This window comes from Ahaetulla prasina, chromosome 2, assembly GCF_028640845.1.
Source record: "Ahaetulla prasina isolate Xishuangbanna chromosome 2, ASM2864084v1, whole genome shotgun sequence".
Taxonomy (NCBI): Eukaryota; Metazoa; Chordata; class Lepidosauria; order Squamata; family Colubridae; genus Ahaetulla; species Ahaetulla prasina.
This window is the reverse complement of record NC_080540.1, coordinates 177661628-177685854: the sequence shown is the minus strand read 5'-3', so window position 1 is coordinate 177685854 and position 24227 is coordinate 177661628. Positions and strand designations below refer to the sequence as shown.

The 24227-nt window shown below is 39.7% G+C and overlaps 1 protein-coding gene and 1 long non-coding RNA gene across 3 annotated transcripts in view; one reads left to right on the top strand and one right to left on the bottom strand.

The window, feature by feature from the left end:
* The window catches only part of PPP1R3F (protein phosphatase 1 regulatory subunit 3F), a 53662-nt gene extending 51953 nt beyond the window's left edge, over positions 1 to 1709 (bottom strand). The window contains exon 1 of one of the 2 annotated variants that reach the window (XM_058168677.1): positions 36 to 1709. In XM_058168677.1, the coding sequence (XP_058024660.1) occupies positions 36 to 1144 (1109 nt within the window). In that variant the 5' untranslated portion in view covers positions 1145 to 1709. The remainder of the gene's footprint in view (positions 1 to 35) is intronic. The other variant, XM_058168678.1, reaches the window with a different exon arrangement.
* Positions 1609 to 22598, top strand: LOC131191017 (uncharacterized). Its single transcript, XR_009153397.1, has 3 exons — positions 1609 to 1746; positions 4034 to 4095; positions 22062 to 22598. It is a non-coding gene; the product is annotated as an uncharacterized LOC131191017 (long non-coding RNA).
* The last annotated feature ends 1629 nt before the right edge of the window (positions 22599 to 24227 follow it).

The following is a 24227-nucleotide window of genomic DNA, read 5'->3' as shown; positions in this document are numbered from 1 at the left end:
TTCTTCAGGTATATGAAGGGCACTGAAAGTATTACCTGATTTTGACTGGCCTCATACAGCTCTTGAGCCGATGTGATTCACCTTCTTTAGAAGACCTTGTGGGTAGAACTTGGGTAGCCGCTGCCCCCTTCAGTACCACACTATAATTCTTGCCCTGGTTATTGGCCCAGTAAACTCCTTCTTCGGTCTGATAGCGCACCACAAAATCAAGCCGGGCTCCTCCTTCTTCCTCATCTTCCTCATCCTCATCGCCAAAGTCCAGGCGGAAGGCAAAGCGGTCAGTCAGGCCCCCATCTGGCGAGCCCCCTGGAATATAGAGGGCGGGGTAATCCCGGTGACTTTGCCACCTGTCTTTGCTGGCCCGCACATGCACAGCCTTGTGGTAAGAAACGTTGAGCACACGCACAGTACCACGAAGCACTCGTGGCTCTCCAGGCTCTGGTGGCAAAACTTCTTCCAATTCTACCTTGGCCTGGTGCAGCCGTTCAAGCTTCTCATCCTCATCTTGCCCCACTGGCTGCAACACAAAGGATGGCAAAAGGTAGGGGGTACTTGTGGAGGGAGGGAGGGAGGCCAAGGAAGGCACCACCTCAGGGGGAGACTCTGGAGAAGGCGGTGGCCAAGGCTGATAGCGCCGCCAGCGTGCCAAGGGCAGGCCCAAGGCATCAGCAAACAGCACATGCCGGCCTGCGGTGTGCTGAGAGGGCTCCTCCATGGGGGTGGCAGCTGCAGTGGCATGTTGGGAAAACAGTCCAGGGTGCCCTTGAGCATGCTGGGAGGGGAGCCCTCGGCTGTCCTGCACTGCATGCTGGGAAGGTGGCCCAGGTAGGCCTGGAGGATGCTCAGAGAGTGGCCTGGCCAAGCAAGGGTGCTGGTGGTGCCCATCATCCTCCCCGTCGTCCTCTGACGAAGAGCAGCTCTCTGGGGCGCTGGAGTGCTGAGGCCTGGGCACCGGGGAGGAGCGTGGCATGAGAGCCCGGGCTGGGGGATCTTCCTCCTCCTCCTCCTCCTCCTCTCCGTCTTCTTCGCCGTCGTCTTCCTCCTCCTCCTCCTCCTCCTCCTCCTCGGCCGCCTCCCGAGTGAGAGGCAAGGGAGGCTGTGGCGGCGGTGGCGGGGAGGAGGAGGAGGCCCCCGCGCGAGCCATGGCGGGCGGCTGGGAGGACGGCGGACTAGCGGCACAGACAGCTGCTGCTGCTATTGCCGAAGCTGCCGGGCGGGGGGCGGAGGACGACGACGACGACAGCGAGCCGGGGTGGAGCGAGCCGGGAGAAGGGAGGTGGAGCGAGCAGAGCAAGGCGAGGAACGCGGGAGTCGCAGGCTGGTGTCAGGCAGGCTAGCGGCTGCGCCAATCGGAAAGCAGAGCGTAAAGTGGGTGGGTGGCGGGAGAAAGACCCTCTCCGTCTCCTTTCCGCGAGAAAAACCCGCAGGCGGGCGACCCTAGCCGGCAAGCAAAGCGTCGAGCAAAGCAGTCGAGACCCAAGCAGGTCTATGCCGGCCGACACGCAGATGAGAGAGGAAAGGCTGCGCACGGCGTCGCCTGCCTCCTCCCGAGCCCCCTCCGGTCGGATGAACTCATCGTGGCTGACAGAAAGCCAGGAACACAATTTGAGCTTGATTGGTTGTTGGAGGGCGCTTATTTTATAATCTCCGAACATCTGTCAGAGAGAAAAAATGGTGAAGAAAGAAAATAATATAAGCTGTGACGTGCGCCTGCATTTTTATACCAGGACGTAGATCTAAGACGAGGTAAAGTGGCAGCGTAGCCTATCCCAGGAAAGGCGCTCTGGATCCCGTGCACAGTCTCTCGGGCTGTTTTTTTTAAAAAATGATCTCCCAGGCCATGCGAAATGAAACTAGAATAGCCTCTCACCTGTAATAAATGCATGCTTTTTATTGCACCGCATTGTTTGTTCAAAATAAAAGAGTTACAAATCCAATATGGAGAAGTACATTCACTAGATCTAGTTCTCAAACAGATTGATCCGAAATACTTTAACCCTGCTGAATATGTGGCATATAAATTTCAGGATTAAATTCATATCAATTGGATGATAGCAGTTTATAGGAATTAAATATAGTTTACTTTAACATTTAAAGTATATCCAAAATGGTTAATTAAAATGTATTTGTATTCATATACTACTGGTAGTAGGATAAAAACAGCAGTTTGGGTTGCAAGATTCTTGAATAAGGTATGCATAGACATGCCTAATATGTCAAAAAAAAAATTTCTGTTAGCATATTATGCAAGGAAGCAGAAAGGGGATTATTTTCTTAAGGAAGGGAGGCCTTCCCCATTTGCCTATCATTGAAGACTAATAGATTTGTTAAAACAACAGTTCTTGGCTGACATAAGTGAGGAACCCCATTACCTCCCTCCGCTCATATAGAATGGAATACGTCAGGTTTCATCACTGCTAGTTTTTAAACAATTTTGCTCTGTATGTAAGAAAAAAATAATTAAAATAAACGTAGTATTAAAATATTCTTCCCAAAGAATTAACCTAGAAGTTTATAAAATGATTACATTTGTGGACAACACCAAATTATTTAAAAAGTTAAGACAAAAAAGGCAGCAAAGAGTTGCAAAAGACTCTCAATGGTAGAATAAGTATTAAAATAACAATTTATTTAATTTATTTATATACATATAAAGTAGAAAAGGAAAGCTTTTTCTTCCTCATACTACTAGAGTATGGGAAACCCTTAAACTAGGGTTTCCCAATTAAATTGAACAGCGAAAAAATCAGGAACAAATGATGTTAATGATTTATTAAATGTATATGATGCTCGACTGCCTGCCCTAGAGAAATACATATTCATACAGTACATAAATAATTAAATTCACTTCTATATGGTAATTGAAGAAATGAATGAAGCATAACATTAGTAAATCAATCAGAATAGTTGTATTTTTTTGATGATAATTTAAGGAGACAATGAGAAGAAGACAAAGGGGCACTAAGGATGCAGAAACGAAGAGAATTTAAAACAGAATTATATACTTATACGGACTATAATGTAAAATAATCCAATAGGAGAGCTGTTTGGAGATATTGCAGCAACTAGCACTCTGTCAGATGTTTTGGAGAGAGCTGAAATATTTTGGAGGATATTAAACATCCCCATTTATTTTAAGCCTGGTTCTTGCAAAACACCATTATGTTAGACTAATGGCTGAGGATATTTTCATAGGCATGTATGAAGCCTCAGCAATGAGGCTCCACCAAGCTATCCTAATTTATGAGATAAAACTGCACCATTGCATTTGCATTGGTTAATAATTGGTTAAGATAAGGCATGCAAGAATCAGACAATTTTTTCAGTAAGCAAAAGACATTGTGGCCATTTTTGAGTGTAGTCAAGATGTAGAAATAAAGGATAAAAGTTTCATCCAAATAAGATTACAGCAATATGCAAACAATAGAGATATCACCATAGTTTATTTCCCTACCTACATTACAAACAAGCCATTAGAGGGCAAAGAACATAAATGTGATGTGGTCCTTACTTTTTGTCAGAAACAAGGTAGAATATGCCATACAAAGGAACCAAGTTGGCTGCAGCCAAGATTTTTTGAATGATGGAGCTATGAGCTACAGAAAATGGCATCCATTTCCGAGCAAGTTATGAGAGATAAACTAAAAGAATTAATAAAGGGCATCTCAAAAATTGAAAAAGCAGGCAAGTTGTTTTGGTCGTGTTTCTATAAGAAGTAGGTCTAAAAACACTAGATTGTTATGCATAATATCTACACTTCACATAGCACAAGTCAATTTGTTATCCAACTAACAAAATGTTAAGAGATTTTCATATCAGGTAAAGAATTGTTTTCCCTTATATAGATTATATGGTTTTATTTGATCAGAAGTGACATAATTTCTTTAAAGTCACTTGCAAGTGCAGAATAGAATGTGTTTCATCATGTGTTTTTAAATCCCCATTGTTTTATTTCTACTTTTGTTATGTTTTTTGTTAGGCTTGTCAATAATATTGCTAATGAAGATTTTTATCATGCTTGTTCTGTTTTCAGAGCTTGTGTTTAAATCTTAAACAGAGAACTGCTTTTGCTGACAATCTAGGAAAACATTAAATGTATGTATGTATAAATGATTTGATCACTCCTTTCTAGGCCTTTAATTCATTTGTGAGAAGTAGCTAATTGGGAGCCCTAGAAAGTGCATCTGCTGTTGTTATAAGTGATGTTTGTAGTTCGTGTTCAATGAACTACAATCTCATTAGGCAGAATCGAAATCTTTAGATTCTAGGCTAGAGTGAAGATCATCCTGGAATTTTGTGCCTAATAAATCAACTCCCAAAACTTTGGAACTGGATTGATTACCGACGCTTGCCTCTTCACTTGCACATAACAAATGCAGTAAAGTATATGGATATCAATATAATTTTAGATGTTTTTTTATTTATCAGTTATATTATATTGTACTCTTCACAGAGCCACTCTTTGAGGGAGAGGGGTGGTTTAGAAACATGAAAAACAAGTTAGCAAGCAAATAAACAAAAAGTAAATTGACAGTTTTTACTTCTGCTGAATCTATGCAAGTAATGCTTCTTAAATCATGGGAAAATAAATTTGCAGTATGTATTGCTAAATTTCTGAATATTGAGATATTGTACTAAAGCCAGGAAAGAAAGCAGTACCTTAAAAAGGGTGGGTTTTTACAAATGTATTTATTGTTTTATTATATCGTCAAAATAATGCCCCCATGGAGAAGTTCACACAAAAATTTGTGGATCAGCTAAAGTTGGCTACAGTATGGCATTTCTATGGAATTGCTATAAATCATTTCATCATATACATAAATTCAAATGTACAAATGTCATTTTTTAAAAAAGTGAATCTGAATCCTTTGCAAACTATTACATATCCAGTAAGTATATTATTTCCTATTTCTTTTCCGTAGAGTCCTATAAACACCTGGAGTTACGTTTTATTTTTTGCCAAGGATACACAATAATTTTAAGTTGATGGCCGTCTTGGTCATTGGATAACATATTGGTACGGGACCCATATTCCTATATGTGTCCTATACCAAAAAAGTCAAATTTGATTTGATTAAATTTGACATTAGTTTACTTAAATTTGAAAATAGTTTAATTAAAGTTGGAATTAAAAATTGGAGAATTTTGACTGAACTTTGGAAAAATCAACATAATTTTTAAATTCTCTCTGGATTGCATGTAGGACAAATGGGCTAGATTGTACAAAATAATTAATTGTATCTATTAGTTTAATATCAGGACTCAAAAAAACCCTGAAATAATATCAGGACATTCCATTACAGATTTATTTATTTTATTTTAATTTAATTTAATTTAATTTAATTTAATTAATTAATTAATTTAAAAAATATCAGTGGAGGGAGAAACTCAGGTTTCAATTGGTTTTTAACACATGATAAAATGCTTATAATAAAATGCTTGTAATTTGTCTTACATGTGATCCTGGAACTGCGTAACTACCCTGTCTTTCTGTATCATTACTCTCCCATTCTTATTTCAACTATATTTAAGAATTGTCGCTCCATGCATCTGAAAAAATAAGCTGTGGTTGATAAAAGCTTATGCCTTGTAATAAAATGTCTTTTTATATCACTTTTATTGAACTTTTTTTAACAAAGTTAAAAAAATAAAAATAATATTTAAAAAAAAAATTACCTGTTTTCAACTATTTACTATTTTTTATTATTCCTTAATAAAATGTCTTAATCTGATCGGGTCTACCGAACTAGATTTCTGAAATTTCTCTTTGAAATGATTAACCAAACTTTTTTTTCAATTTCTTAACATCTTGTTTACAGTGTCAGTGAAGTCAACCTAAAAACCAACAGATTTAAACTTAATGTCAACCGCTTTAATCTAGATTGCAGAAAATATGACTTCTGTAACAGAATCATCAGTGTTTGGAATACTTTACCTGACTCTGGTCTCTTCCCATAATCCTAAAAGCTTTACCCTAAAACTTTCTACTATTGACCTCACCCCATTCCTAAGAGGACCATAAGGGGCGTGTATAAGCGCACAAACGTGCCTACCATTCCTGTTCTATTGTTTTTCTTTTCTTCTTCCTATATATATATATGCTTATACCTCCTAATATTTACTCATATATATGTTTATATACTATATAACCTTTCTGTATGATATTTACATATATCATTGTGACAAAATAAATAAATAAATAAATAAAAGATAGTCTTCTAACATCTAACCCATAAAATTATTCCTTTTGCTACTGTATTTGTCCATGTATTTTTATTTAATTATTTTGATTGTAATTAAGCTATAATTGTTGATTAAAAGATGAGATACTGAAATGAATTGATCAGTAATGTGTGAGTTCTTTGTGGAAATTATTTTTTATTTGATTAAAAAAAACAAATGAAAAACTAGATTTAGGCAGGCACAATCATCAGGAAATGAAAATGTCAGGTTGATCAAAGCCTGAGGAAACTTTATTTTATCACTATTGGTTTAGCAAACCAAAGATTATGAGCAATTGTGCAAAAACTAGCACATCCTCTTTGTCAGTTACAGTTGTATTCTTAAATTATCTCCTCCTAACCTCTAATAAAGCATTACAGGCTTTAGAAAATAAGACCAAAATATTACGGTTTGGAAAACCAAATAAAACGACTTTATTAAAATAATTTTAATTTTAAAAAGACACAGGTACTAACTAGTTATTACCACAGGCAGAAAGTTCAGTTGCATTACAAACAGGATTAATATACACTTATATACTTATATAAATATAAGTATATAATTTATAGTTATTCACAAGTTGAAAAAGTAGTAAATTTACCAAATGTCCAAGATGAGGAGGAGATCCTGAAAAACGTATAGAAGTTAAGCTAGTGATCTCATGAGTCATATTTTTAAATTTATTTTTAAACCACCCGACTCCTAGAGGCTCTGGGTGGTTCACAGTTAACAACACAAGAGGAATAAAATAATACAACAATAGAACTAAAGAACAGAACATTATATAAACCAGATAACAACCAAAGCAAATCTGCAATACCCAGAAGGTGGCTTCAGTCACCCTGGTCAAAGATCTGGGCGAAGAGCCAGGTTCAAGTTCTGAAATACCATCCAAGTGGAGACTATCTGGATCTTGGGGGGGAAGTTTACTCCAGAGGGCAGAAATGCTGAAACAACCCTACCAATGATTTTCAGGAAAAGAGGAGGAGGAGAAGAAGAAGAAGAAGAAAACTCAGTTTATCTTAAGCATGTACCCATCATTTTCAAGGAGAATAGTAGAAATTGTTTTGAAGTCCTGAAACTCACTGAAACAAGAGGAATTATGAAATTAAAGGAGCTGTTAAGGGTGAATGTGAGAAGAAACTGCCAAACATTAAACTGAAGAAAGCAAACTGGATGTCAGAACAAACCATGGAAATTGGTAAGAGAAGAGAAGCCAAAGCGAAGAAAGACAAAGTCCTCAGGAAGGAAACCAACAAAGAATTTCAGAGAATTGTTAGAACACACAAGAGGCAATATGATAACATCTATATAGACACTGAAAAGACAAAAACAAGGAAAATCTTCAAAATGATCTCTGAATTCAAAAGGAGGTTCAAACCTCAAATTGGTAAGCCAATAGATGGATAGTAAGTGATTCAAACAAGATCAAACGAAGATGGAAGGAGTATATTGAAATACTGTACAGTAGAGGTGCCAACATCCAAGATAATTTAGAAGATAATTTCTTACAATTATCTCTAGCACTCCAGAAGATGAAATTAAATCTGTACTCCAGTTGTTACAGTCAGAAGGCTTCAGGAACTGATAAAATACCCACAAAATAAGCAACAGGGAAAAAAAATCAGTAAAAGTTCCAAATTATGACAGCAAATCTAAAAAATAATACTGTGGTCGAAAGATTGGAAGAGATCAATCTATATTCCAATACCATAAAAGGAGACTCAACAAAGTGTGGAAACTATCATGCAATATCTGTCAGGCTACCTCCGACTATAAATAGGAAAGAATTCACCTTGACTTCATTTGGAATGAAAACAAGTACTTTTACTTTTACAGTCTTGATAGCAGCCAAGCAAAGCTGGAACTGAGACAAAATATGGCTAACATATCATATCCCCCCAATTGTCCCTCCTCCTCCAGGAGGTCAGGCTGGTCTGGTCCAATGCCAACTCCTTCACGGCCCCTCGTGGTAATCTTCTTCCACAGGTCTCTGGATGTCAGTCAACTTAGGAATGAAGTGTCGGTTAGAAAAGCGCGCGCTGATAACACTCAGTAGTTAATCATCCCTCCCACCTGTTATGTCAGCCGACACTTATAATAGGCTCCTTTCCCTCACCCTGGACGGAGGCATGATACATCTCATTTCCTTAACAGTTTATAATACAGAAATAAACATTTTACATTCTATCTACTGATATAATCATTCAAAAGTATACGAAGATTGGAGTGGAGGCTGACATTCGGCCCTCCTGCAACAAGGACGTCAGTCCTAGAAAGAAAAAAGAGAAGTTAGGGTTTGTCAGGATATTTTTTATAGAATTGTGCTATCTTTTCCGATGCACGAACATCTTCTTTGTTCACCCATTCAGCTTGGGATAACGGGAAATGTTTCCAGGAAATAAGATATTGAATTTTATTTCTATGTTTTCTTGAATCTAAAATTTCTTTTATTTCAAAGTGTTGTTCTCCCTCTATGAGGATTGGTATAGGAGGGTGTACGGTTAGGACGGAAAGTAGACGTGTGTTCAGGTTTCAGCAAACTGACATGGAAAACGGGGTGGATTCTTCTAAGTGTTTTTGGTAAATCTAGTTGTACCGTCACGGGGTTGATGATTTTTACTATAGGGAAAGGTCCCACATATTTGGGTCCAAGTTTCTTAGATTTCTGAGTGGTTTGAAGATATTTGGTGGAAAGATAAACCTTATCGCCCACTTGATATTTGTTCTCAGGGGACCTTTTTTTATCTGCTTGTTTTTTATGCGCACGGTGAGCGTCGTCGATCGCTTTGCGAGTCATTTTCCATGTGCTTTGTATTTGATCTATCCATTCTGACAAAGAGGAAACAGTAGTTTCTTCCTTTGGGAGTTCCGAGATAGGAACAAAATCTTGACCTGAAGCTATTTTAAAGGGAGTAAATCCTGTGCTACTATGAATTGAGTTGTTATAGGCAACTTCAGCAAAAGGTAAGAGATCAGACCAATTGTCTTGCTGGTAGTTAACATAACATCGCAGATATTGTTCTAGTACAGAGTTGGAACGTTCACAGCTTCCATTAGTTTGAGGATGATGGGAGGAGCTTAATCCTTGGGCGGAGCCAATGAGTCGTAAAAATTCTTTCCAAAATTGAGAAGTGAATTGAACTCCTCGATCTGAAATGATGCGATCAGGAACTCCGTGAAGTCTATAAATGTGTTGTACAAACAACTTTGCTAGAGTCTTTGAGGAGGTATTTTGAACATGGAATAAAATGGACTTGTTTGGAGAAAAGGTCAGTCACAACCCATATAACAGTATTGCCTGAACTTTCAGGTAATTCCACTATGAAATCCATGGATATTTCTTTCCATGGGGTTCCTGGCTACAGTTTGAAGTAGTCCAGGAGGTTTTCCTGGAGGCCTTTTGGATGATGCACAAATAGGGCAACTTGCTACATATGCTTGAATGTCTTTTTTAAGACTTGGCCACCAAAACTGTCTTTTAAGAAGATGCAAAGTTTTCACAAATCCAAAATGCCCTGCCATCTTGGCATCATGGCATCGTTGTAGGATGGTTTCTCTGAGTGATAGAGGAACATATAGTTTTGTTCCAATCCAAGCTAGTCCATCACGGAGTGTGCATTCATGGGAATGGGTTAAGTACCAGTCATCGGTGTTTAAAGCTTCTTTAAACGACTTGGTTAGTTCATCTGGGAGTGAGGGGTCAGCTTTGGAGTGGCTTCTAGTTATTGCTGGGGCCGCCAACTGTTGTACGGGAAGTATTGGTTGAACCACCTCGGAGCGAGTGCAATTGTATTGGGGTAAACGTGAGAGAGCATCTGCTAAGAAGTTTTTTCCCCCAGGAATATAATGTAAAGTAAAATTAAAGCGGTTAAAATATTGAGCCCAGCGGGCTTGTTTAGGTGAAAGTTTTCTAGGAGTCTTTAGAGCTTCTAGATTTTTGTGATCCGACCTTTGGCCTTTTGCTCTGCCAGGGGGTCCTCAAACCTCCTCCTCAGTGCAGTCATAAAATGCTCGTAGTTTTGCAGTAAGGGGGAGTGGTTTGTATGTAACGACACATACCACGCAGCTGCTCTTCCGGTCAAATTATGAGTCACAGCTCTCACTTGTGCTGCCTGTGACCAATAATCTTCCCCCCAGTCTATCATGTGGTCATTCACTTTCGCCAGGAACAGTCCCAACTCCTTCGCATTTCCATCAAATTTCTCTGATATGGGGGGAATTTTTGGCTTTTTCCTTCCCCTGCGCGGCCTTGCTTGGTCAGCAGGTGGCGCCCGGCCCTCATCCAATTCAGCCTCCTCTGGGGAGAGAGTTTCCAGCCCTGGCTCTTCAGAAATCTCACCACCCTGGAAGTCACCCGTAGCTGGCCCCTTTGTATTCTCTTCCTCCTCTTCTCCCTCCCACCTGGAGGACCGAATAGGGGATTCATACCTTTGGCGAGCTGCTTGCCTCACTTTCACTTCACGGAACAGGCGTAGGCTTCCTCCAACTGGAGCTTGTCCCTTATCTCTTGTTCTGTTTCCAAAGTTTTTCTTTTCCTTTTTTCTTTTTCCTTTTAGTTACTCCAGAGGGAAGCTTTTCGGTGCTTGGTTTCCACCCTTCCTCTTCCAGTTTTAGTTGCTCTGCCCACCGAGCTCTGCAATCTTCCAGCTCAGGGTCGAAAGTGTCAGCAGAAATTCCTCCGGACGCCTCCCCCAGCTCAGCCGGCAGCAGGCCTTCCATCACATTTGGGTTTTCTCCCCCCTCGGTATTGCGATTGCAATCCTGGTTGGTAGACATGATGTGAGTTCCAGCTTAATGTCAGGCTACCTCCGACTATAAATAGGAAAGAATTCACCTTGGCTTCATTTGGAATGAAAACAAGTACTTTTACTTTTACAGTCTTGATAGCAGCCAAGCAAAGCTGGAACTGAGACAAAATATGGCTAACATATCATATCCCCCCAATTGTCCCTCCTCCTCCAGGAGGTCAGGCTGGTCTGGTCCAATGCCAACTCCTTCACGGCCCCTCGTGGTAATCTTCTTCCACAGGTCTCTGGATGTCAGTCAACTTAGGAATGAAGTGTCGGTTAGAAAAGCGCGCGCTGATAACACTCAGTAGTTAATCATCCCTCCCACCTGTTATGTCAGCCGACACTCATAATAGGCTCCTTTCCCTCACCCTGGACGGAGGCATGATACATCTCATTTCCTTAACAGTTTATAATACAGAAATAAACATTTTACATTCTATCTACTGATATAATCATTCAAAACTATATGAAGATTGGAGTGGAGGCTGACAATATCCTTAATTTCATATGTGAGCAAAATATTTTTTTCTTTTATGTACACTGAGAGCACATACACCAAGACAAATTCCTTGTGTGTCCAAACACACTTGGCCAATAAAAAATTCTATTCTATTCTATTCTATTCTAATGCATAGGATCATCCAATGCAGCAAAGGATGTTCTGTATGGAAAAGGAGCAGAGGTGGTATTCAGCAGGTTCTGACTAGTTCTAGAGAACCGGTAGCAGAAATTTTGAGTAGATACCGGTAAATACCACCTCTGACTGGCCCCGCCCGCATCTATCCTCTGCCTCCCCAATCCCAGCTGAAATGGAGGAAATGGTGATTTTGCAGTAACCTTCCCCTGGAGTGGGGTGGGAATGGAGATTTTACAGTATCCTTCCCTTGCCCCGCACTAAGCCACGCCCACAGAACTGGTAGTAAAAAAATTTGAATCCCACCACTGAAAAGGAGATGCCAGATGTTCAAGCTGGCTTTAACAAAAGTTGAAGAACATGAAATATTATTCCTCATAAATGCTGGATAATTGGAAAAAAAAACAAATACCAAAAACAAGTCAGTGTCAAAGGCCTTTAATTGTGTGTAGATCAAATCATGATGTAGAATGTGCTTGGAAAAATGGGAATCCCAATACATCTTTTTTCTTCAGGGGAAACATATATACAGGTCAGGAAGCCACAGTACAGATAGAACTTGGTAAAACAGATTACACTATGTTGGCAGAGACACGGCTATATACTTTCCCCACTTATATGCTGAATATATTAAGGGAAGCTGGATTGGAAGAAGATGAATAGGTATTTAAAACTAGAGAGAGACATTAATAACCTGTGCTGATGGCCAAAAAGGCAAAAATCTGTAAGCTCTAGTTAAAACAGTCAAGGGAAACTATGACAAAATGGGACGAAGATTATGTATAATGAATACCAAACTAATGACAACTGATTCAATTCCACTCTTAGATTTGACAATGAAGATATTGAAGTGGTAGGTAGCTTCAACATTAACCATGAATAGTAATCCTGTAAGCCGCCCAGAGTTAACCTGTGGAAAGATGGACAGCCAATAAATTTAATTAATAAATAATAAACCATCAACAATAAAGAACAAGCTGTAGAACAAGCAGTCAAGAAACTATGACAAAATGGGAATAAGATTATATAATGAATACCAAACTAATGACAACTGATTCAATTCCACTCTTAGATTTGACAATGAAGATATTGAAGTGGTAGGTAGCTTCAACATTAACCATGAATAGTAATCCTGTAAGCCTTGTAGAGTTAACCTGTGGAAAGATGGACAGCCAATAAATTTAATTAATAAATAATAAACCATCAACAATAAAGAACAAGCTGTAGAACAAGCAGTCAAAATATGCTGCAGAATAGCACTAGGTAAATTAGCCATGAAAGCCATGGAAGAGATTTTCCGGTGTTGTGATACATCTGGGTTTACAGAGATCAGAATCATGCAGGCAATAGTATTCCCTGTGACCTTTATGGAAGTGAAAGTTGGAAGAAACAGAATAAGAAAGAGTATAGCTGAGAAATCAAATGGATCATTGAACAAATCAATTCAGAATTCTCATTTAAAGCACACATTGCCACGATCAAATTATTGTACTTTGGACTCTTTATGGGAAGACCTAGTTCTCTGAAGAAGGCTTTGATGCCGAGAAAGGTAAAAGAAAAGAGGAATAGGAAGGCCAGTAGTAAAATAGAAGGACCCAGTTGTTATTCTTTAATCCACATCAAGTTCGCTGCTTGATAATATAATTTCCAATTAGGTAGCCCAAAACCGCCTCTAACTCTCTTGTCTTGTAATAGTTTTATTTTTATCCTTGCTTTTTTCCCTTGCCAAATATACTTCAGCATCACTTTATTCAATTCCTCAAAGTACCCTCTGGTCAATTTAATAGGTATAGTCTGAAAAAAATACAGAATTCTAGGTAATATATTCATCTTAATTGTTGATATTCTTCCCAACAAAGACAATTGTAGCTGTTCCCACTTAGTCAAATCTGCCACAATCTGCTGTTTGAGTTTACCATAGTTATTTTCTTTTAAAGTGCTACATCTTGGGGTAAGATATATCCCCAAATATTTAACTTTATTTGCAATCAGCATCCCAGAACGTTCTACCAACTCATTTTTTTGCTTTATCAACATATTTTAATCAAAATTTTTGTTTTATCTCTATTAATTTTCAAGCCTGCCACTTTCCCATATTCATCAATTCTTTCTATCAAACAAGTTATAGATTCTAAAGGATCCTCAATAATAAAAAACCAGATCGTTGGCAAAAGCTTGAAGTTTATATTTATATTCTTCCTTCTGGATTTTCATGCCTTTTATTTCCCTTTCCTCTCTAATATTTCTATTCAATACTTCCAAGGTCAACACAAACAGCAGCGGTGACAGTGGGCAACCTTGTCTTGTACCTTTTTCAATTCGAATCGCATCAGTCAATTCACCATTTATCATTATCTTAGCTGACTGTTTATAGTATATGGTTTCTATTGCTTTAATAAATCTTTCACCAAAGCCCATTTGCTTCCATTAAGAGAAGAGAAGCCAAAGCGAAGAAAGACAAAGTCCTCAGGAAGGAAACCAACAAAGAATTTCAGAGAATTGTTAGAACACACAAGAGGCAATATGATAACATCTATATAGACACTGAAAAGACAAAAACAAGGAAAATCTTCAAAATGATCTCTGAATTCAAAAGGAGGTTCAAACCTCAAATTGGTAAGCCAATAGATGGATAGTAAGTGATTCAAACAAGATCAAACGAAGATGGAAGGAGTATATTGAAATACTGTACAGTAGAGGTGCCAACATCCAAGATAATTTAGAAGATAATTTCTTACAATTATCTCTAGCACTTCAGAAGATGAAATTAAATCTGTACTCCAGTTGTTACAGTCAGAAGGCTTCAGGAACTGATAAAATACCCACAAAATAAGCAACAGGGGAAAAAAATCAGTAAAAGTTCCAAATTATGACAGCAAATCTAGAAAATAATACTGTGGTCGAAAGATTGGAAGAGATCAATCTATATTTCAATACCATAAAAGGAGACTCAACAAAGTGTGGAAACTATCATGCAATATCCTTAATTTCATATTTATTTATTTATTTATTTATTTATTATATTTGTATACCGCCCTTCTCCCGAAGGACTCAGGGCGGTTCACAGCCAATAAAAAACACAATACATAGAATACAAATTAAAAACTATATAAAAAACTGATTCAATAACGGCCTAAAAATTTAGATACAATTTAAAACCCCATTTAAAACCCCCAATTAAAACCCATAAATTTAAAAAACTAACCCAGTCCTGCGCAGATGAATAAATGCGTTTTAAGCTCATGACGAAGGTTCGGAGGTCCGGAAGTTGACGAGTCGGGGAGTTCGTTCAGAGGCGGAGCCCCACAGAGAAGGCCCTTCCTGGGCGTCGCCAGGCGACACTGTCGCTACCGGCGGCACCCTGAGAGTCCCTCTCTGTGAGGCGTGCAGGTCGGTGGGAGGTATTCGGTAGCAGTAGGCGGTCCCGTAAATAGCCCGGCCCTATGCCATGGGCGCTTTGAAGGCGTTCACCAGAACCTTGAAGCGCACCGGAAGGCCACAGGTAGCCAGTGCAGTCTGCGCAGGATAGGTGTCACGGGAGCCACGAGGCTCCCTCTATCACCAGCGCAGCGTTCTGGACTAACTGAAGCCTCCGGATGCCCCTCAAGGGAGCCCCATGTAGAGCATTGCAGTAATCCAGGCGAGGCGTCACGAGGGCGTGAGTGACTGTGCATAAGGCATCCCGGTCTAGAAAGGGGCGCAACTGGCGCACCAGGCGAACCTGGTGGAAAGCTCTCCTGGAGACAGCCGTCTGGTGGTCTTCAAAAGACAGCCGTTCATCCAGGAGAACGCCCAAGTTGCGCACCCTCTCCATCGGGGGCAATGACTCGCTCCCAACAGTCAGCCGTGGTCTCAGCTGACTGTACCGGGATGCCGGCATCCACAGCCACTCCGTCTTGGAGGATTGAGCTTGAGCCTGTTTCTCCCCATCCAGACCCGTCTGACCCAAACACCGGGACAGCACTTGATAGCTTCATTGGGGTGGCCCGGTGTGGAAAAATACAGCTGGGTGTCATCAGCGTACAGCTGGTACCTCACACGAAGCCACTGATGATCTCACCCAGCGGCTTCATATAGATGTTGAACAGAAGGCGAGAGAATCGACCCTGCGGCACCACAAGTGAGGCGCTGAGTGACCTCTGCCCCCGTCAACACCGTCTGCGACGGTCGGAGAGATAGGAGGAGAACCACCGATAAGCGGTGCCTCTCACTCCCAGTCCCCCAAGGCGCAGCAGGATACCATGGTCGATGGTATCAAAAGCCGCTGAGAGGTCTAATAGGACCAGGGCAGAGGAACAACCCCTATCCCTGGCCCTCCAGAGATCATCCACCAACGACCAAAGCCGTCTCAGTGCTGTAACCGGGCGGAAGCCGGACTGGAGCAGGTCTAGATAGACAGTTTCCTCCAGGTGGAGGAAACTGATATGCCACCATACTCTCTACAACCTTCGCATGAGCGGGTTGGAGACAGACGATAATTACCTAAAATAGCGGGTCAGGAAGGCTTCTTGAGGAGGGGCCTCACCACCGCCTCTTTCAAGGCGGCGGGAAAGACTCCCTCCAACAAGGAAGCACTTGTAATCGCCTGGAGCCAGCCTCGTGTCACCTCCTGAGTGGCCAGCACCAGCCAGGAGGGGCACGGGTCCAGTAAACACGTGGTGGCATTCAGTCTACCCAGCAACCTGTCCATGTCCTCGGGAGCCACAGGGTCAAACTCATCCCAGACAATATCACCAAGACCGCCCTCAGACGCCCCGTCCGAATCGCCACAATTTTATCGTATAGATAACCGTTAAACTCCTCAGCACGTCCCTGCAACGGGTCATCCCGCTCTCCCTGGTGAAGGAGGGAGCGGGTCACCCGAAACAGGGCAGCTGGGCGGTTATCTGCCGACGCAATGAGGGAGGAGGCGTAGCAACGCCTCGCTTCCCTCAGTGCCACTAGGTAGGTCCTAGTATAGGATCTAACTAGTGTCCGATCAGCCTCTGAGCGGCTGGACCTCCAAGAACTCTCTAGGCGTCTTCTCCGGCGTTTCATCCCCCTCAGCTCCTCGGAGAACCAAGGGCGGTTGGGATCTGCGCCGGGTCAGAGGCAGAGGCCGACACGGCCTAAACCCCCACCCGCAGCCCGTCCCCAGGCTGCGGCTAGTTCCTCTGCCGTGCCGTGAGCCAGACCCTCAGGAAGTGGCCCAAGCTCCGTCCGGAACCTCTCCGGGTCCATCAGGCGCCTGGGACGGTACCAATGTAATGGTTCCGTCTCCCTGCAGTGTTGGGTAGCGGTCAGAAGGTCTAGGCGAAGGAGCGAGTGATCTGACCATGACAAAGGTTCCGTGACTATATCTCTCAAGTCCAGATCCTTCAACCACCGACCAGAGATAAAAATCAGGTCCAGTGTGCCTCCCCCGATGTGAGTGGGGCCATCCACTACTTGAGTCAGGTCCAGGGCCGTCATGGAAGCCATGAACTCCCGAGCTACTGTCGATGACGAGCCGGCAGATGGCAAGTTAAAGTCCCCCATGACTAAAAGTCTGGGGGTCTCCACTGCCACCCCAGCAAGCACCTCCAGGAGCTCGGGCAGGGCGGCTGTCACGCAGCAAGGAGCCAGGTACGTGACCAGCAAGCCCATCTGACACCTATGACTCCACCTCACAAAGAGGGATCTGAGGTACGGTGGTCTCCCTCGGCTCTAGACTCTCTTTAATAGACTCTCTTTAATAACAACCGCCACCCCCCCACCCCTACCCTGGGCCCTCGGCTGATGGAATGCACGGAAACCCGGTGGGCACATCTCGACCAGGGGCACGCCCCCTTCAGTGCCCAACCAGGTCTCCGTAACGCCTATAATATCCGCGGCACCCCCCTGAACATATATGTGAGCAAAATATTTTTTTCTTTTATGTACACTGAGAGCACATACACCAAGACAAATTCCTTGTGTGTCCAATCACACTTGGCCAATAAAAAATTCTATTTTATTCTATTCTATTCTAATGCATAGGATCATCCAATGCAGCAAAGGATGTTCTGTATGGAAAAGGAGCAGAGGTGGTATTCAGCAGGTTCTGACTAGTTCTAGAGAACCGGTAGCAGAAATTTTGAGTAGATACCGGTAAATACCACCTCTGACTGGCCCCGCCCGCATCTATCCTCTGCCTCCCCAATCCCAGCTGAAATGGAGGAAATGGTGATTTTGCAGTAACCTTCCCCTGGAGTGGGGTGGGAATGGAGATTTTACAGTATCCTTCCCTTGCCCCGCACTAAGCCACGCCCACAGAACTGGTAGTAAAAAAATTTGAATCCCACCACTGAAAAGGAGATGCCAGATGTTCAAGCTGGCTTTAACAAAAGTTGAAGAACATGAAATATTATTCCTCATAAATGCTGGATAATTGGAAAAAAAAACAAATACCAAAAACAAGTCAGTGTCAAAGGCCTTTAATTGTGTGTAGATCAAATCATGATGTAGAATGTGCTTGGAAAAATGGGAATCCCAATACATCTTTTTTCTTCAGGGGAAACATATATACAGGTCAGGAAGCCACAGTACAGATAGAACTTGGTAAAACAGATTACACTATGTTGGCAGAGACACGGCTATATACTTTCCCCACTTATATGCTGAATATATTAAGGGAAGCTGGATTGGAAGAAGATGAATAGGTATTTAAAACTAGAGAGAGACATTAATAACCTGTGCTGATGGCCAAAAAGGCAAAAATCTGTAAGCTCTAGTTAAAACAGTCAAGGGAAACTATGACAAAATGGGACGAAGATTATGTATAATGAATACCAAACTAATGACAACTGATTCAATTCCACTCTTAGATTTGACAATGAAGATATTGAAGTGGTAGGTAGCTTCAACATTAACCATGAATAGTAATCCTGTAAGCCGCCCAGAGTTAACCTGTGGAAAGATGGACAGCCAATAAATTTAATTAATAAATAATAAACCATCAACAATAAAGAACAAGCTGTAGAACAAGCAGTCAAGAAATATGCTGCAGAATAGCACTAGGTAAATTAGCCATGAAAGCCATGGAAGAGATTTTCCGGTGTTGTGATACATCTGGGTTTACAGAGATCAGAATCATGCAGGCAATAGTATTCCCTGTGACCTTTATGGAAGTGAAAGTTGGAAGAAACAGAATAAGAAAGAGTATAGCTGAGAAATCAAATGGATCATTGAACAAATCAATTCAGAATTCTCATTTAAAGCACACATTGCCACGATCAAATTATTGTACTTTGGACTCTTTATGGGAAGACCTAGTTCTCTGAAGAAGGCTTTGATGCCGAGAAAGGTAAAAGAAAAGAGGAATAGGAAGGCCAGTAGTAAAATAGAAGGACCCAGTTGTTATTCTTTAATCCACATCAAGTTCGCTGCTTGATAATATAATTTCCAATTAGGTAGCCCAAAACCGCCTCTAACTCTCTTGTCTTGTAATAGTTTTATTTTTATCCTTGCTTTTTTCCCTTGCCAAATATACTTCAGCATCACTTTATTCAATTCCTCAAAGTACCCTCTGGTCAATTTAATAGGTATAGTCTGAAAAAAATACAGAATTCTAGGTAATATATTCATCTTAATTGTTGATATTCTTCCCAACAAAGACAATTGTAGGTGTTCCCACTTAGTCAAATCTGCCACAATCTGCTGTTTGAGTTTACCATAGTTATTTTCTTTTAAAGTGCTACATCTTGGGGTAAGATATATCCCCAAATATTTAACTTTATTTGCAATCAGCATCCCAGAACGTTCTACCAACTCATTTTTTTGCTTTATCAACATATTTTAATCAAAATTTTTGTTTTATCTCTATTAATTTTCAAGTCTGCCACTTTCCCATATTCATCAATTCTTTCTATCAAACAAGTTATAAATTCTAAAGGATCCACGATAATAAAAACCAGATCGTCGGCAAAAGCTTGAAGTTTATATTCTTCCTTCTGAATTTTCATGCCTTTTATTCCCCTTTCCTCTCTAATATTTTTATTCAATACTTCCAAGGTCAACACAAACAGCAGCGGTGACAGTGGGCAACCTTGTCTTGTACCTTTTTCAATTCGAATCGCATCCGTCAATTCACCATTTATCATTATCTTGGCTGACTGTTTATAGTATATGGTTTCTCTTGCTTTAATAAATCTTTCACCGAAGCCCATTTGCTTCCATTGTAGGAAGATAAAATGCCAATTAACATTATCAAATGCTTTATGTGCGTCTAAAAAGATCAACGCCATCTGTTTTTCGGGATGAGCCTCATAATATTCTAAGGTATCCAAGATTAGTCTCATATTATTCCTAATTTGTCTTTTAGGCAGAAATCCATTTTCATCCGGATGTATAAATTCATTCAAATATCTTTTAAGACATTCTGCAAGTATTAGAGCAAAAATTTTATAATCTGAGTTCAACAAGGATATAGGTTTATAGCATTCCTCACCTCAGGAATGTTAAATTTACGCAAGCACAAAATTTAAGAGAAAATTTTTATAAAATGTTTTATAGATGGCATTTAGATCCTAAAAAACTGTCATGTATGTATCCAAATGTGAAAGCAAAATGTTGGAAATGTGATTGTGAGGATGCTACCTATTATCATATATGGTGGACTTGCAAAAAAGTTAAAGCTTTTTGGATTAAAATATGGTGGATTATGCAGAACATTTTGAAAAAGAAGATCAAGTTTGTTCCACAGTTCTTTTTATTAGGAATAATTCCAGATTGCACTGTTATAGAGACAAAACTGATTTTGAATTTAATAACTGCTGCAAGACTATTGATTGCACAATATTGGAAGAAAGAAGACTTACCTACAATTGGAGAATGGATTAGTAAAGTATCAAATTTAGCAGAAATGGCAAAAATTTCTGCCTACTTGAAAGACTGTACACAAGAAAAATATATTTTGGAATGGAGAAAGTGGATCGATTATATTCAAAATAAGTATCAGATTAAAAAATATCAATTAGTTTTTGAGTGAAGTTAGGAATTGCTATGTGTTAGAGTTTAAGAAAGAAGGGAATTGATAGTGTGATGGTATGAAATGGAATATGTTTTATGTTATATTTTAGATTATGTTTGTTAGTTACAATACCCTGTATTCTGTTCTGGAAAGTCTTGGGGGGGGGAGGGGGGAAATTGGGGGAGGAGGGGAAGATTATAAATTGATTGATTGCCATTGTACAGGAATAATGGTAGAATTAAACAAGTTGGAATGGTGTAAAGTCGGGACTGCTCGGTAACGACTCCCGAAGGGAAAGGGTAAGGAAAGAGGAGTAAAGAAGGAAGAAAGTAGGTAGGCAGGTAGGTAGGTAGGAAAGAAGGGAGGGAGAAGAAAGGATAGGAGGAGGAGAAGGAGGAGAAGATAGAGGGTTAGAAAGGATGGTAGTGAGAAGTGGGAAAGAGGAGGGGAAGTAGGAAAGCGAGGAGAAGGATGGTGGGGAAAGTAGAAGAAGGATGAGAAGGGTAGAAAGGATTAAGGGAGGGAGTGGCGGTCGAGCAGGCCTGATTGAGCGTAATTTGAGTATAGGATCGATTGTTGGATAAGTGATTGTATTGTACACTGGTCAAATTGTGGAAATTATTATGGAAAATAAAAAAATTTGCCCGGAAAAAAAAAAAGGATATAGGTCTATAGCTTTTAACTTGATTTAAGTCCGAGTCCTCTTTCGGAATCAAAGTAATATAAGCCTCTGTCCAGGTCTCAGGTATTTTCCTTTTCTGCGTTACTTCATTCATAACCTCTAGAAATGGGAGACCCAGTTGTTCTTGAAAGGTCACGTAACCCTAAAAAACAATAGAATATTTACTTTGGAAGGCCATTATTTGTTGTTGGGATGGCACACCTTTTTATGGTATGGACAAGTTAAATTACAGGGCTATTTTAGAAAACATATAGACAGAGAAACTTTGTTGTTAAATTGGGAAAAGATTAAGAAAAGTCACTTCTTAAAAATTCCAATGTGGGTTTCACCTATTGAGGCATTCTCTCACTCAATAACATTTAAAAAGGAACATATTGTTAGATATAATGAATTGTTGAATGAAAAGGGTGAGTTAAAATCTAAACTAGAATTAGAGGCAGAGGGTATAACAATGAATTAGTTTGCATATTTGCAAGTACAATCCAGATATGATAATGATGTTAAAACAGAAGGCTTTTATAATAACCTAACGAGTTTTGATGAGATCTTAACAGGTTCAGATGACAATCTGATAAAGAAATTGTACGAATACGTATTAGAGGTGAAATTAGAGGAAGAACAAGTTAAAGAGACAATGATTGCTTGGGGGAGGAATTTTGGTTATGGGATAGACTTAGAGGATTGGCAGAAATTGTGGATGTATAATTATAAAATGACGATGTCTATAGCGTTCAAAGAGAATTTATATAAGATGTTTTACAGGTGGCATCTACCCCCAACAAGAATTGCCAGAATGTCTAAGGATAAATTTGAAAAATGCTGAAAATGTCATCAGATACCTGGATCATATTACCACACGTGGTGGACATGCATTGAAGCTAAAAGATATTGGACTAAAATACACAAGTGGTTGGAAAAATGATTAAAAAGCATATTGACTTTAAGCCAGAAGTCTTTCTGTTGGGAATTATACCGGAGATATATACTAGAGATATAAAATATTTGATTGTGAATATTCTTACAGCAGCTAGGATTGTTTTGCAAAAAATTGGAAAAATGAAAAATTACCTTCGCAAGATGAAATAATTAGAAAAATGTTGGAATGCGCAGAGATGAGTAAGTTAACATTTGAAATTAGAGAACAAGAAGATAAGCAATATTATAAAATATGGGAGTTATTCTACAGTTGGTTAAACAGAAAGATACGTTAGGAAAAATGAGTATAAGATATATGTATGAAAGAGATGTTTATTTTCTGAATGCACAGAAGATATGTTAACACCCATGCAGCACGTTGTAATGGAATTGATTTGATGAGGTTATTTTATTCTATGTCTAAAAATAAATAAAAATTTCAACAAAAAAAAAGGACCCAGTTGTAATGAGTGCTTTATTCGGAAACCTGAAGGAACAGATTGCCATTGAGTACATTTAGCTTTTAGAGACCACTTGATGATACATACTGACTTTCAGTTAATGAAAATCAAAGGCCAAGACTAGAAAATACCAGATAAAATTTGCTGACTCCCCACTCTCGCATAGTACTTCTGATCATTTTATTAGATTTGGGGATTCAGTGTTTTTTCCTTTCTAATGGAGCAGATTCAAGTTTACTGTTAAGTAAAATGGAGCCAACACAGTGAATTTGAATGAATGAGACTTATAGATAGAGAGAGAACTGCAGGTGGGGGCTACCACACTATAAGTTATACTGTGCTTTTTAATACACACCGTATTTATGTAAAGTGGAAATTCTTTTGCAAGTTTGGGGTTGTAAATTTAGCTTGGACCTTGTGGAATGTAATTACTCAAACTTAGTTTTTTAAAAAGTACAATGATGCAGTTCTGTGTATTTAGCATTGCAAGCTGTAAATTGCTGCAAATATTTTTCTTAAGCAACTTTTTTTCATAGTTAATCACATAGAGAAAGCCAGTTTGGTGTAGCTATTAAAACATCAGGCTAGAGACCGTGAGTCCTAGTCAAATCTTAGGTATGAAGCCAGCCGGGTGACTTGAGTCAGTCCCTCTCTCTCAGCCCTAGACATGAGGCAAGGGCATGCCACTTCTAAAAAACTATGCCAAGGAAACTTCAGGGATATATATACATATATAGTCACATATATATTATTTTGTAATTTTTATTGGGATATAAGTCCTTTTGATTCTGTTTTTTTCTTTTTATGGATTTACCCATCACAACTACCTAAGATTTTAATCTCATTGCTGATTTAAGTATATTCCTTGATACTATATTTGTGAGATTGAAAACGCAGAGTTTAGGAAATGAACAACATCCTTCTCTGATGAATGGAATGTCAAAAATATCCACAAGTTTATACAGGAATCCATTTAATTACTGAGCCCTTCCCCTGAACTAATATTCATTTTCAATGAGAATTACTCTTCTTTGGTCATATATTAACTATACTGTATTGTAATTTTTGTGTTTATAATGTAAGCAAATGCCATACTTAATTCTAAATAAAGTAAGAGGAATTATAATGGCTACATTATAATTCCTAGACTATAATGTCTAGAAGGCCTCCAAGGTCCCTTCCAACTCGGTTGTTATTATTTTTATTATATATGTCTAAGAACTAGATAGCATTGCTTTGTTTGAATAGGAATGCCTCGACTATCATTTGGGGCCATGAAACACTATATGTAAGGTGGAGGATACTTACTTTGTGTGTTTTTTTAAAGAAACACTACTGAGTTGTCAAAGGAGAAACATTTTAACTATGGGTGGGTTTAGATTTATACCTAAGCAACATTGGGTTTTAGCCTAATGAATATGGGTAATGCTCAATTGTAAAGTAGTTCCTATTAATAGAAAAAGACCCCATATGCATCCAGATTTCAAAAAGCCCATTAGAAGAATATTTAATAATATCATGTTCATTAATGATGTTTAGAAAGTCACAGGCC